Source organism: Brachypodium distachyon, chromosome 1 (genome assembly GCF_000005505.3).
Source record: "Brachypodium distachyon strain Bd21 chromosome 1, Brachypodium_distachyon_v3.0, whole genome shotgun sequence".
NCBI lineage: Eukaryota > Viridiplantae > Streptophyta > Magnoliopsida > Poales > Poaceae > Brachypodium > Brachypodium distachyon.
In genome coordinates this window covers 20,433,837-20,447,053 of record NC_016131.3, presented here as the reverse complement: position 1 = coordinate 20,447,053, position 13,217 = coordinate 20,433,837, and the positions used below count along the sequence as shown (strand labels likewise).

Here is a 13,217-nt window from a genome sequence, read left to right as displayed (position 1 = left end):
ACGTGGCCAGCCCACGGGCTGCGCGTCTCATCCGCGGCTCCCTTACGTCGTTATGTAGCATGATTTAGCGATACCACGCTCACGTTCCGTTTGTTCGTCTCAGCAGCAACTTTTTTTTCCTCTCAAAAAAAAAAGCAGCAACTTTTTTCTTCCATGTCTAAAACTGAAAACGGAAACGTGCATCGAGCGGGGCTTCGTGAGAGACAAAAGAGATCGATTCTTGGGGCCGAGGGGCGGGGGGGGGGGCATGGATGGCAACGAAGCAGCCATGATGCTTCCAGTAACGCGCGGGACCATATGCGCATCAGAGGTTGGAAGGAGGCAGAATAACACAAGCGCAGTGTAGGCATATAGCCAAATTAAAGGCGATAGCGGCCGTGCAAGGCCATGCTGGCCGGCAATGGCAGGCAACCTATTGGCTCCTTGGCGCGCGGATGGGCACACGCACACAACAGCGGGCTAGCGCGTGCATGGTCCTCTTTTGACACGTTGTCAGAAATGGAAGTATGCCGCCGAAGGCGATTCCCTCGACCCCTTTTGCACGAGAGATTTGGCGCATGCGCGCACACAGGACACGGCTTTGGTCGATCGGATCGCTGGTGGCGCCACCAATATATGGGCATACACATGCATGCAAGATAACCTCCCAGGATCACGCATGCAGGGATCCACCCATCCAAGGATTCCGACTTTTATTTGATCAGGATCGATTAGCTGTAGAAATAAAAGTCATTTACGGGATGGAGGGAGTAGAAAACATTGTGGTGCGGTGTACATACATATGTGCCGTTCCACACGTACGTACGTACACCCGTGACTGACTTCTCGCTGTACGTATCGCCGGCGTCATCTCTCTGATTTGGCTTCCTGTGCCGTTCGTGGAGCTTAAATCCTACTCGCATTATCATTGTCCTCCCGTAAGTACGTGATAATGACACTGCTATAGTTACGAGTGCTCGCATGCATGGAGGCCAGCTGCATGTCTTCGCCGGTGACCACGGACGCCGCCGGCGCCGTCCGCGTGGACGATGATGCCGCCGGGCTCAGCAAGCCGCTCCTGGCGAACGGCAAGGAGAAGAAAGGTGCCGTGAAGGCCAGTGAGAGGTACTGGGTGGATGTCGACCAGCCGGACGTGGCGTCGGCGGCAGATTTGGAAGGCGGCAGCGGCCGGCCGCTGCTGTTCCGGAACAGGAGGGTCAAGAACATACTTCTCTACCCGTACAGGTGAGTTCTGTTCCTCCCAATCCCTGCTCTGTCCTTCGGAAATTAAACTGGCTTCTCTTCTGTTAACAACAAACCCTACTACGGATCAGTACATTATATATTTCAATGTTTACACTGGTTTGGTTTATATCTCTGCAAACTTTCATAAGAAACTAAAGCACGGAAGAACGTGGTCACAGTTGTAAAATTGCCAATCAGTAATGGATGGGAAAGCAGACCTTTCCGAATGCAAATGTGCAGCCAATGGTTAAGCAAAACAGACCCAGAATTAGTTACCTGTACATTTCCAGTACTGATGACACTTTCTGTGCTTATGGTACCAGGGCATTGACTGTCATACGTTTGATTGCCGTCATCTTCTTCATCACATGGCGCATCAAGCACAACAAATCAGACGTCATGTGGTTTTGGGTGACGAGCATCGTCGGGGATGTATGGTTTGGCTTATCATGGCTAAGCTACCAGCTCCCAAAGTTCAACCCCATCAAACGGGTACCTGACCTTGCTACACTCAGGCAACACTATGACCTACCAGATGGGAGTTCCCATCTCCCAGGCATTGACGTCATCGTCACCACTGCCAGTCCTATAAATGAACCCATTTTATACACCATGAATTGTGTCCTCTCCGTCCTTGCAGCCGACTACCATATTGATAGATACACCTGCTACTTATCAGATGATAGTGGATCATTGATCGTTTACGAGGCATTGGTTGAGACTGCAAAGTTTGCTGCTATTTGGGTTCCCTTTTGTCGAAAGCATCGCATTGAGCCGAGAGCACCAGAGAGCTATTTTGAATCAGAGGAGTCGGTGATGGTGTACAGAGGAAGACCACAGCAAGAGTTGATGAGCGATTATAAGCATGTGCGTGCGCAATATGAAGAGTTCAAAGTCTACTTGGATAAGCTTCCTAATAGCATTCAACAGAGGTCAGATGTTTACAATGGAATGGAAACAAAGGGTGGTCATGCAAAAGCGACCTGGATGGCTAATGGGACACAATGGTCGGGCACATGGATTGATCCAATAGAAAACCACAGGACCGGTCATCATGCAGGAATTGTTCAGGTATATATGGAAGTTCACCTTAATGATTATTATATTTTAGTAAACATAGATGATTAAAACTATTTTCCAATATATATGTATTGTTAATGAACTTCTTTTGTAATAATGTAAGCATGTAGGTGATGCCACTGTGATAAATGAAGTTTCAATGATATCTTACTTTCTTTAACAGATTGTGCAGGAGCATCCAAAACATATGGCCCAACAGAGCATTGGCAACCCTCTAAACGTTGATGATGCTGATTTACTCCTCCCGATGCTTGTCTACGTGTCTCGTGAAAAGAGCCCACATTATGACCACAATAAGAAAGCGGGTGCCCTGAATGCGCAGTTACGTATCTCCGCCTTGCTCTCCAATGCTCCATTTATTATCAACTTTGATTGCGACCACTACATCAACAATTCACAAGCACTACGCGCAGCCGTGTGCTTCATGCTAGACCAACGAGAAGGAGAGAACACAGCATTTGTTCAATTCCCGCAACGGTTTGAAAATGTTGACCCGACAGATCGATATGGGAACCACAACCGTGTCTTCTTTGATTGTGCCATGTATGGCCTTAATGGTCTGCAAGGGCCTACATATCTTGGCACTGGCTGCATGTTTCGCCGTGTTTCACTCTACGGCATTGATCCGCCTTGTTGGAGACCAGATGACATCATAGTCGACACCAGCAAGTTTGGTAATTCGGTACCCTTTTTGAAATCTGTGTTAACAGCCATCAAGCAAGAACGGTATGTCACACCACCACCATTAGATGAGCTGTTTCTTTCTGAGATGATTGCTGTTGTGTCATCTTCATATGATAAGGAGACAGAGTGGGGTAGGAGTGTTGGCTACATTTACAACATAGCAACAGAGGACATAGTAACTGGTTTCCGTATCCATGGGCAAGGGTGGCGCTCCATGTATGGTACATTATTAGAACGTGAAGCGTTCGTTGGCACTGCGCCAATCAACCTAACCGAGCGCCTACACCAAATAGTACGATGGTCCGGTGGCTCCCTAGAGATGGTCTTCTCCCATAACAATCCATTCTTTGCTGGGCCTCGACTCCAATGGCTACAACGGGTTTCATATATCAATTTCACTGTCTATCCAATCACATCACTCTTCATACTAATGTATGCCTTATGTCCAGTGATGTGGCTTCTACCACGGGAAATATTCATTCAAAAGCCGTTCGCTACCTATGTTTTATACCTTATCGCTATCATAGTGATGATCCAGACAATTGGCTTGTTTGAGATAAAGTGGGCAGGGATCAGATGGCTCGATTGGTGGCGCAACGAGCAGCTCTTCATGATCGGTTCCACTAGTGCTTACCCGGTGGCGGTGATGCACATGGTAGTGAAACTTCTCTTGAGGAAGGGTATATATTTTAGAGTCACTACAAAGCAAGCAGTGGTTGATATGGACGACAAGTTTGCTGAGTTGTATGAATTGCGATGGGTGCCCATGATGATCCCTGCGATAGTGGTGTTGTTCTCCAACATCTTGGCTATTGGTGTAGCGATAGGTAAATTCATCCTATACATAGGGACATGGTCAGCGGTGCAGCAGAGGAATGCTGCACTAGGTCTCATGTTCAATATGTGGGTTACAATGCTCCTTTACCCATTTGCACAAGCAGTGATTGGACGGTGGGGCAAGAGACCCGGCATCCTCTACATCCTGTTACCGATTGCTTATGTAGCCATTGCGCTGATGTATCTTTGCATCCATGCATTCCTTGTCCATTTCCTTCCATCCATGGTGATATAGCAAAGACCATTGTATCCTTACTTGATACTGAATTGTCATTCTTAATTACCAGCATGTACATATATTTGAATTGTTCTATATTCTGCAATAAAATGTAATTCCAAATGGACAATGACATCGACATGTATATCATATTTTTGGCTTTTAAATTCGGATGAACAATCGTTTTCTTCTAATTTCAAAGCCATGGGCTTATTTAGCAGTCAATCAATAATGTTGTTTGCAAGACATCCTGAGAAATACATGTTGCGCTAACCTGAATGCCACATGAACATATGTAGTGTGTACTGCACAGTAGAGTTGCCTTTTTCTTCTTCAATTTCTACAAACATGCGTGTGTCTATATCCCAGAGATGACGAGAAACATGTGCCTCCCAACACCATCTATGTGTCTGTAGCCTTGAGAGTATGGCAAAAGTGCGCTGGCCAACACCATTTTGTGCATGTGCTGAACACACACATGTACAACGTGAAGCTGTAACCCCATGACTAGAGGTGCAACATGGTTACCCTCAGGGTACCCTTTGACCCTTTTTAGTTCAAACAAATGAACTAAATTTTTAAAAAGTTGTGCTATTTTGAAATTTTAGTTCATTTGGTTGAACTAAAGAGGATCAAAGGGTACCCTGAGGGTCATAATTTTGCAGCTCTACCCATGACAACCCCACTATCACTGATCTCGCACCGCCAACCACCTTCCTCTTGCCGACCACACCACTTCTAGGCTTGCACGTCTGTCAAGGGTTTGGGACTCCAAAATTACTCCTCCAAGTGGGTAAGGATACCGATGATGCCGTCGTCGTCCGATTTGGTGGAACATAGACACTTTGAGGTGGAAAATGGGTGAAGGAAAGAAACAAAGCCAACAACACGATGGCTCGTTTGCAACATAAGTCGGGCAAGACTTTTAATAGAAAAACCGTTCCAAAAACACCATGCATCTCGGACTCATCGGACCGATCTGGATCCAACAAGGCACTCGTTTCAGAATTCAAACCTGTGAAACTAATTAACCCATATTGTCTTGTCAGGAAGAGTGCAGTTGTACTACTAGTACGAATTGTTTTGCCTACTAGCCAAATAACCTAATGTACCCAATCATCAACCCCGCATAGGACGGAGCTGCTTCTTTGGCACCGAGGTCACTTAACCCGAATGTGGATTCAACAAATCCTTCATCAGATTACTTATAATCACAATTTATATATCTTGAAGAATGCAGAATGAACCTATCAATAGAGGTGACCCAGTAAAACCTTTTGTTTGTATATTTTGTCCCTGACCCATCTTTATATTTCTGGTTTAAAACAAAACTACAATGCACACGTGCATTGCCATTCTATAGGGTCTCTTGATTTGTTTTCAGCTCTTTGTTTTCTTGCTCATCAGCTCCCCATCTGGTTCTTGTCTTGTGTGCTAGCTATATAGCTAGTAATTACAGCTGAGAATGACGCTGAACATAGAAGAAATCAGAAACACATCCAGCGATGCAAGAAGGAAAGGGGAGGTACGCCAAAATACGTGGCACGCGCAACGACGGCGTACCCTGCCCTGACGCTAGAGCCAAAGGACGCTAGCTCGGCGCATCTGGACGGGAAAGACAAGGACACGGCCGCGCGGCCCCGCGCACACGTTGTACACGACGGATAGCGGATTGACTCCAACCACACCACTCGCCGTCAGTACCACGGAGTACTTAGGTATGCTTATTTTCTAACGATATATTTATGCATTATTAGGGCATCTCCAAGGCATCCTTAAACTCTCCCTATTTGTCCATTTGCCGGTTTATGGACAAATATGAAATCCCACCAGGATCCTCATTTGTCCAAAAATTGTGTACATCCCGCATTTTTTCTCCAAAATTGGGAAGAGAATAGTGAGTCCTCATTTGTGAAAAACTTGTTTAAAACTTGTCTACTTTCTCCGTCCAACAAAAGATGTCTTAAGTTTGTCAAAATTTAGATGTATCTAGATATGACTTAGTGTATAGATTCAAACTTGGTCAAAATCGAGACATCCTTTATTGGATAGATGGAGTACTTGTCCTTTTGGCCCACTTGTCAAAGACTTATTGGCAATATGATATTTTCTTCACCCTCATTTGTCCAAACACCACCCAAACTAGGGGGTGGGCGTAAAAAACCGATTTTTTTTTCCAAATTAACCGTTACTAAATGTTATTAAGTAATTTACCTCAGTTAACCGAATAAACCAAATTAATGATCTATAGTCTAAAACTATGTCGTTATGCACTTATATCTATTTTATTATATATTTTGTATGAAGTTTTTTTAAATTTTGATGCAACTTAAATCCTGCAAAAACATCGGTTATGTCAAGGTTTCTCTGTTCGAGACTTTGAGTCATTTATGTGTTGGAAGTTCTGCTAAAATTGATTTGATATTGTTTATTTCCTTATCAGTTCACAAGTTGGTTATATCGGTTTAATCTGAAAACCGAACCAGAATTTACAGTTAACCGAATTACAGAAAAACCGAAAAAACTGAACCGAATTCTTGGTTAAAACCATATGCCCACCCCTACCCCAAATGAACAAATGCGAAGGAGAAATGTGGGCTCACCCTTGGAGATGCCCTTACAGAGCCGGACTAGGTATATAATTGTGCGTGTACATTAGGATTTCACCATAAGCTTACATTGCGCCTTCTCCAAACATTCAATATCCTTTCTTTAATGAAATAAAGCAGATCGGTGTTCTAAAAGAAAAATCAATATTCTTGTTCCACCAATCGTCTAGGATCAACATATTAACCTGGATTTAGACTAGATAACCAAACAGACACAATGTTTCAGAAACAAAACGATCGATGTACGGCTGATGCCATGGTAGTGGTTGATATGTGGGCCTGGGTCCCACACGCCAGCCACTGCCACGGCAGCAGCAACATGTCATAGGAGCTGTGTCCCAATGCTCCAAATTAACGTACGGACGACCACACACATGGTGCCCGTTGGCGGAAAACCTTTCTAGTGAAGCTCCGTTCCGCACGAACGATTCCCTTCGAAAGCGGTAGCTGTTTGAAAGGGACAACTCTAGTAAAGTTTGTTTAGAAAGCGACGGGTAGCCTATTTTGGATAGCGACAACTAACCATGTGCACGGCAGAGTCTTGCACAACCTGTGTCCACTCCTTAATCTCATCTCTAGAAAAATTGAAAGTTATTTTTCACTTGATTTTGAAAGTTTGTTTATAAAAATAAAAGTGTGTCCGGAGAAAAAGAAATTTTCCCTTAAAAATTCAAAGTCCATTCAGAAAGTTGAAAAGTATTTCCCAAAATTTTGAAAATCCATTCAGAAAATATATTTAAAGTTTGTTTAAAAAATAAAAGTTTATCTCAAACTGTTGAAAGTTCATTCGGAAAAATAATAAGTTTGTTCCAAAGAAATTAAAATTTTGTTTAAAAAAACAAAAGTTTTTCTCCAAATTTCGGAAGTTTGTACGAATATCATATTTTGAAAGTTCCTTAATTTTTTTTTCAAAAATTGTTTCGCTTTTATAAAAGTTTGTTTGGAAAGCTAGCAGATTTTCTTTTAAGTTAAAAAAAACTGCCAGAAAAAAATTGAGACGGGATCCATCCGTCCCAAAATAAGTGTCGTGAATTTGTATAAGATCTTGTACAAATCCACTACAGTTATTTTGGGACGGAGGAAGTACATAGAACCATGCATGTATAAGAAAACAACAGGTAATAATTTTGGAACGGACGACCCTTGATTAGGCATTTAGGCTCGCCAGCCGGGGAATACGAACCCCGTCACGAGGCCGTCCTCGAATAGGATGCCGATCTCAATCATCTCCCAGCTGGACCGAATAGGATGCCAATCTCATCTCATCCTCAAAAAAAAAAAAACACAATAGATCGACCGAACCTTAATTGCAATTCCTTCTTTTTTTTTTGTCTCTATATGTTACCACTAGTATTGTTTTTTTTAGCGGGGAGTATTGTTAGTCGAGCGTCGAAACTTCACGTGTGGCCGTGTGCGTGCTGTGTCCCAGCTGAAAGTAGCTTAGACGGATATGCGCGTGTGTACGTACTGTATATAATACGCCCTTGACCTCCTCTCTCCCGTCTCAGTGCAAAGCGCTCACTCTTCTTTCTGATTTGCTTCAATACCAGAGCTTCCATTATCCTTACGTACGTACGTACACCGATCGTTAATTAATCCCATGCATAGCTTACTCTAATCATTTCCAGTTTTCATCCGTAATTCCGTATTAATTGGTTTAGCACGACTATCAAGGCACACGACGTCTTACCACGTACCCTGCTTAATTAATTCGTATGTGCATTCATGCAGGCCGGCCATGTCGTCGCCGGGGACAGAAGAAGCCGCCGGCCTCAACGAGCCGCTCCTCGCGAACGGCAATAATGGCGTCGACGAGGCAGAGGTGGCCAAGCGTAAGGGCGCCCTGAAGAGCAAGGATGACAACTGGTGTTGGGAAGACGTCGGCCAGCCGGACGACGTGGCGGCGCCGCCGGACCTGGAGAATGGCGACGGACGACGGCCGCTGCTGTTCAGGAACAGGAAAGTCAAGAACATCGTCCTTTACCCGTTCAGGTGAGCTCTCTCCTGCCAGCTGATCCGGCTCTCTAATGCATATACTCCGTATATCTTCAGTCTTCAGAAACCTTAATAAGCATACATAAGGTGCTTTTGCATATTTTGGACAAGAAAATAGCCGTACTAAATCAGCGACGGAGTGATTAACTTTTCGAAATTGTCCTAAATCAGCGATATTTATTATGGGTCGGAGGGAGTACTACCTAATTTGACACCCAAAATCAAACAAACGTATAATAATCTATGAGTATCTACAAGCATCATGAGATTCGATCGTTTGATAGATAGGAGATACCAGTTAATCGAAAAATCTAGAAATAATCACGGCAATATATCACGAAACTGCTATTATTTGGTAGGAGTCAGTTAATTAGTTGTAGAGTTTTTTTTTTTGACAGCAGGGGCTACGCCTCTTAGTTTGGTGGAAAACAAGTCGAGATTATTATTTTGCTAGAGCCAAATTATTACAGAGTAAGTTAATTCTTGGAGAAAATTAAAATATATATTTACGCCCACTATTTTGGTGAGACTAGATTAATTAGACATATGTGCATGCATATTAGTAGAAAATGTCTTAAAATGTCACAAAATGAACACTAGGCATGTGAATTTTGTGTAGCACTTCTTTAGTACCATGTGCAATTGTACTACTCCCTCCGTCCGGAAATAAGTGGACGGAGGGAGTATATGTCAGCGATATCTAATAAAACATCTCTAGCTATAAAGGCTTCTTCGCAATCACAGCTGCATAAAAAATATATCACAGTACTCTGTACATCTTTTTGCTTATTCCTGCCCTGCTTCTGCAAGGAACAAATAAAGCACCGAAAACTTGCAACTGTCAATGAATAATATGGGAGAAACGGTTATGTCAATACAAATTTGTATCCAACGTTCAAGAATATGGGAGAAACTTGCATCTCCAGCTATAAATGCTCAAGTGCCAGTTTTAGTTAGATTTGTGCTAACAATATTTGCTCTAACTGTTATAAAAATTATGATGAGGCTCGCTCTTGATTCAAATTTAGAACAATAGAAGCTTAGAATTAGGCATTTGCATGAGTGGAGTATATTGGATAATGCATAGAAAAAGTTCTCTATGCACTTACGGTGTGTATAAATTGGAAGGAAAAACAGCTACTCTTATTGTCGGGACATGGCTTTTAGCATTTTAGCTACAGTTGCTCTGCGATGACCTTTTTTTCACTCATGACAAACAGGGCATTGATTCTAATACGAATAATTACCCTCATCTTATTTGTTGGATGGCGGATCAAGAACAGTAATTCCGATGTCATCTGGTTTTGGGTGATGTCCATTATCGCAGATGTGTGGTTTGGTTTATCATGGCTAAGCTACCAGCTCCCAAAGTGTAACCCCATCAAAAGTATACCTGACCTTGTTACACTTAGGAAACATTGTGACCTACCAGGTGGGAGCTTCCAGCTCCCAGGCATTGACGTCATTGTTACCACTGCCAGTCCTATTGCTGAACCTATATTGTACACCATGAATTGTGTCCTGTCTATCCTTGCAGTCGACTATCATGTTGGTAAATTCACCTGCTACCTCTCTGATGATAGTGGGTCATTGATCCTTTATGAAGCACTAGTTGAGACTGCAAAGTTTGCTACTTTGTGGGTTCCCTTCTGTAGAAAGCATCGCATTGAGCCAAGAGCACCGGAAAGCTATTTTGAACTACATGGGTCGTTGTATGAAGGAGAATCACTAGAGGTGTTTATGAGTGATTATAAGCATGTGCGCACAAAATATGAGGAGTTCAAGATGTATTTGGATATGCTCTCTGATGCTATCCGCGAAAGATCAAATATTTACAATAGAATGGAAACAAAAAAAGTAGACACAAAAGCGACTTGGATGGACAATGGGACACAATGGCCAGGCACTTGGTTTGACCCAACAGAAAACCACAGGATGGGGCATCATGCAGGAATTGTTCAGGTATAACGGTTTGCCTTAATTGTTACTTATATGTTATATCAACACATAAATGATTGTGCACTTATCTAGACAAGCTTGGAACCACTTCCTTTTCATAGGCATACATAAAATTATTAAAGGAAAACCATGACATGTTTTCTTTTGACAGATTGTACAGAGCCATCCAAACCATATGGCTCAACCAGGTCCACAAGAGGCCAACAACTATCCTCTCAACTTTGAAGATGTTGATCTGCGCCTTCCAATGCTTGTCTATGTGGCTCGTGAAAAAGGGTCAGGTTGTGAGCACAACAAAAAGGCGGGTGCTCTAAATGCCGAGCTACGCATCTCAGCTCTACTCTCTAATGCACCGTTCTTCATCAACTTTGATTGTGATCATTACATCAACAACTCACAAGCCCTGCTTGCAGCTATTTGTTTCATGCTGGACCGTCGAGAAGGGGATAATACTGGATTTGTCCAATTCCCACAAAGGTTTGATAATGTTGACCCTACAGATCGATATGGAAACCACAACCGGGTATTTTTTGATGGAGCCATGTATGGTCTCAACGGTCAACAAGGGCCTACTTACCTTGGTACTGGTTGCATGTTCCGCCGCCTTGCGCTCTATGGCATTGATCCACCTTGTTGGAGATCCAAGGAGATCATAATCAACAGTAATAAGTTTGGTAACTCACTACCCTTTCTAAATTCAGTACTAGCAGCCATAAAACAAGAACAATGTGTCACACCACCACTAGATGATTCTTTTGTTGCTGAGATGACGAGAGTTGTGTCATCTTCGTATGATGATTCAACGGACTGGGGCAGGGGTGTTGGCTACATTTATAAAATGGCAACCGAGGACATAGTAACCGGCTTTCGCATCCACGGGCAAGGGTGGCGCTCCATGTATTGTAGTATGGAGCGTGAAGCGTTCCGTGGCACGGCACCGATCAACCTAACCGAGCGCCTCCACCAAATAGTGCGATGGTCTGGCGGCTCCCTGGAGATGTTCTTCTCCTACATGAGTCCATTATTTGCTGGTCATCGACTCAACACCATGCAACGGGTCTCATACATTAATTTTACTATCTACCCAATCACATCGCTCTTTATCCTAATGTATGCTCTTTGTCCAGTGATGTGGCTTCTCCCAACAGAAATATTTATACAGAGGCCATATACTAGGTACATTGTTTACCTTTTTATCGTAATTGGGATGATCCATGTGATTGGCATGTTCGAGATAATGTGGGCAGGGATCACATGGTTGGATTGGTGGCGCAGCGAGCAGTTTTTTATAGTCAGCTCAGTAAGTGCTTATCCAACGGCGGTGTTGCACATGGTGGTCAATCTCCTTACAAAGAAAGGTATAAAATTCAGGGTCACTGAAAAGCAATCGGTGGTTGATACGGACGATAAGTATGCGGAGATGTATGAATTGCGATGGGTGCCCATGATGATCCCAGCAGTTGTGGTTTTGTTCTCCAACATCATTGCTATTGGTGTAGCAATTGGTAAATCAATCCTATACATGGGGACATGGACTCCAGCGCAGAAGAGGCATGGTGCACTAGGCCTGATGTTCAATGTGTGGATTATGGTTCTCCTTTACCCATTTGCATTGGCGATTATTGGACGATGGGCCAAGAAAACCGGCATCCTCTTCATCTTGTTACCGATTACATTTTTGTCTATTGCGATTATGTATATTGGCATCCATACCTTTCTTTCAAATTTCCTTCCATCCATGGTCATATAGAAAAAGAATTTTATCATTGTTTTGACAATAAAATATACTTCCTTGAGAAAAAGGCTTAAGTTTACCCTTTGGGTACTATGCGTCGTGATGTATTTAGGACTTCTTTTGACAAAACCTATCAAAATAAATTATCTTTTCTTCGGGGCTTAGGCAAGGTAGCAATGAGTTAATGTAGAAACTTATGAAACAACAATTGTATTGATGTCTTCTGTAACCGAGTGAAACATATGAAACAACAATTAAGATACTCGTGTTGGACGGACCTTTGGATAAGCACTTACTGAGCTGGCCATAGAATACTGTTCTGGCTGGTGGGACCCACATGTCAGCCTCTATAGAAGAAATAAGATTGAATTGTTGCTATAGAGGATGCCGGTTTTCTTGGCCTCTTCGGGTAGATCCGGACCGAGCAGTCAAAAGATCATATATTTCTGCTATAGAGGATGACGTGTGTGTTCCACCTGTCTGAACTGCGATATACATGCTTGATTGCCAAATTATGGGTTTCTCGACGCGAACTAGCAGAATAATTGTGGTTAAGTGATAAAATTTACGGAAGTTGTGTTTTTTTTTATCGAAAGGCCATCGGCCTCGTTCCATTTCATAAGTGAAAGGAAACAACAGCCGCGAGCTGTAGACATTACGAGTATGAAAAGGCAATCCAACTACCCAAAACTGAGCTACCAGAAACTAGAAGACAACACAGAAGATGAAAATAAGCTAGCTCGAGCACATCATTGTCTTCAGCTCTAAAGCACTCGGCATCCCGGGGCATGTCACCGTAGATGTGGGAAGATTAGAGCACTCTAGCAGTTCTAAATTTCGAACGCGAGTTCGGTGAACTAAACTCGTGTTTTTAGTA

The 13,217-nt window shown here is 43.1% G+C and overlaps 2 protein-coding genes across 4 annotated transcripts; both read left to right on the top strand.

Moving 5' to 3' along the window:
* Positions 1-762: 762 nt before the first annotated feature.
* On the top strand, positions 763-4,209 carry LOC100845855 (probable mixed-linked glucan synthase 3). Its single transcript, XM_003560060.4, has 3 exons — positions 763-1,224; positions 1,548-2,295; positions 2,468-4,209. The coding sequence occupies exons 1-3, from the start codon at positions 965-967 to the stop codon at positions 4,058-4,060; spliced, it is 2,601 nt and encodes an 866-aa protein (XP_003560108.1). The 5' UTR covers positions 763-964; the 3' UTR covers positions 4,061-4,209.
* Positions 4,210-8,061: 3,852 nt separating this feature from the next.
* Positions 8,062-12,604, top strand: LOC100824050 (probable mixed-linked glucan synthase 3). Of its 3 annotated transcripts, none has more exons than XM_003562893.4 (4): positions 8,062-8,219; positions 8,383-8,643; positions 9,867-10,608; positions 10,757-12,604. In XM_003562893.4, exons 2-4 carry the CDS (start codon positions 8,390-8,392, stop codon positions 12,353-12,355), a joined length of 2,595 nt encoding a protein of 864 aa, XP_003562941.1. In that variant the 5' UTR covers positions 8,062-8,219; positions 8,383-8,389; the 3' UTR covers positions 12,356-12,604. The 3 variants fall into 3 exon arrangements, with proteins under 3 accessions (XP_003562941.1, XP_010237211.1, XP_010237201.1); XM_010238909.3 differs by having other exon boundaries at positions 8,066-8,223; positions 10,757-12,355; XM_010238899.3 differs by having other exon boundaries at positions 8,143-8,239; positions 10,757-12,355.
* Positions 12,605-13,217: the final 613 nt, after the last annotated feature.

What these genes read in the sequence shown, in the direction of transcription:
- LOC100824050 (XM_003562893.4), top strand. Translation starts at nt 8,390, where the DNA reads ATGTCGTCGCCGGGGACAGAAGAAGCCGCCGGCCTCAACGAGCCGCTC. An exon ending in ATCGTCCTTTACCCGTTCAG is followed by an intron (nt 8,644 to 9,866) that starts GTGAGCTCTCTC and finishes CATGACAAACAG; the next exon opens with GGCATTGATTCTAATACGAA. An exon ending in ATCATGCAGGAATTGTTCAG is followed by an intron (nt 10,609 to 10,756) that starts GTATAACGGTTT and finishes TTCTTTTGACAG; the next exon opens with ATTGTACAGAGCCATCCAAA.
- LOC100845855 (XM_003560060.4), top strand. Translation starts at nt 965, where the DNA reads ATGGAGGCCAGCTGCATGTCTTCGCCGGTGACCACGGACGCCGCCGGC. An exon ending in ATACTTCTCTACCCGTACAG is followed by an intron (nt 1,225 to 1,547) that starts GTGAGTTCTGTT and finishes TTATGGTACCAG; the next exon opens with GGCATTGACTGTCATACGTT. An exon ending in ATCATGCAGGAATTGTTCAG is followed by an intron (nt 2,296 to 2,467) that starts GTATATATGGAA and finishes TTTCTTTAACAG; the next exon opens with ATTGTGCAGGAGCATCCAAA.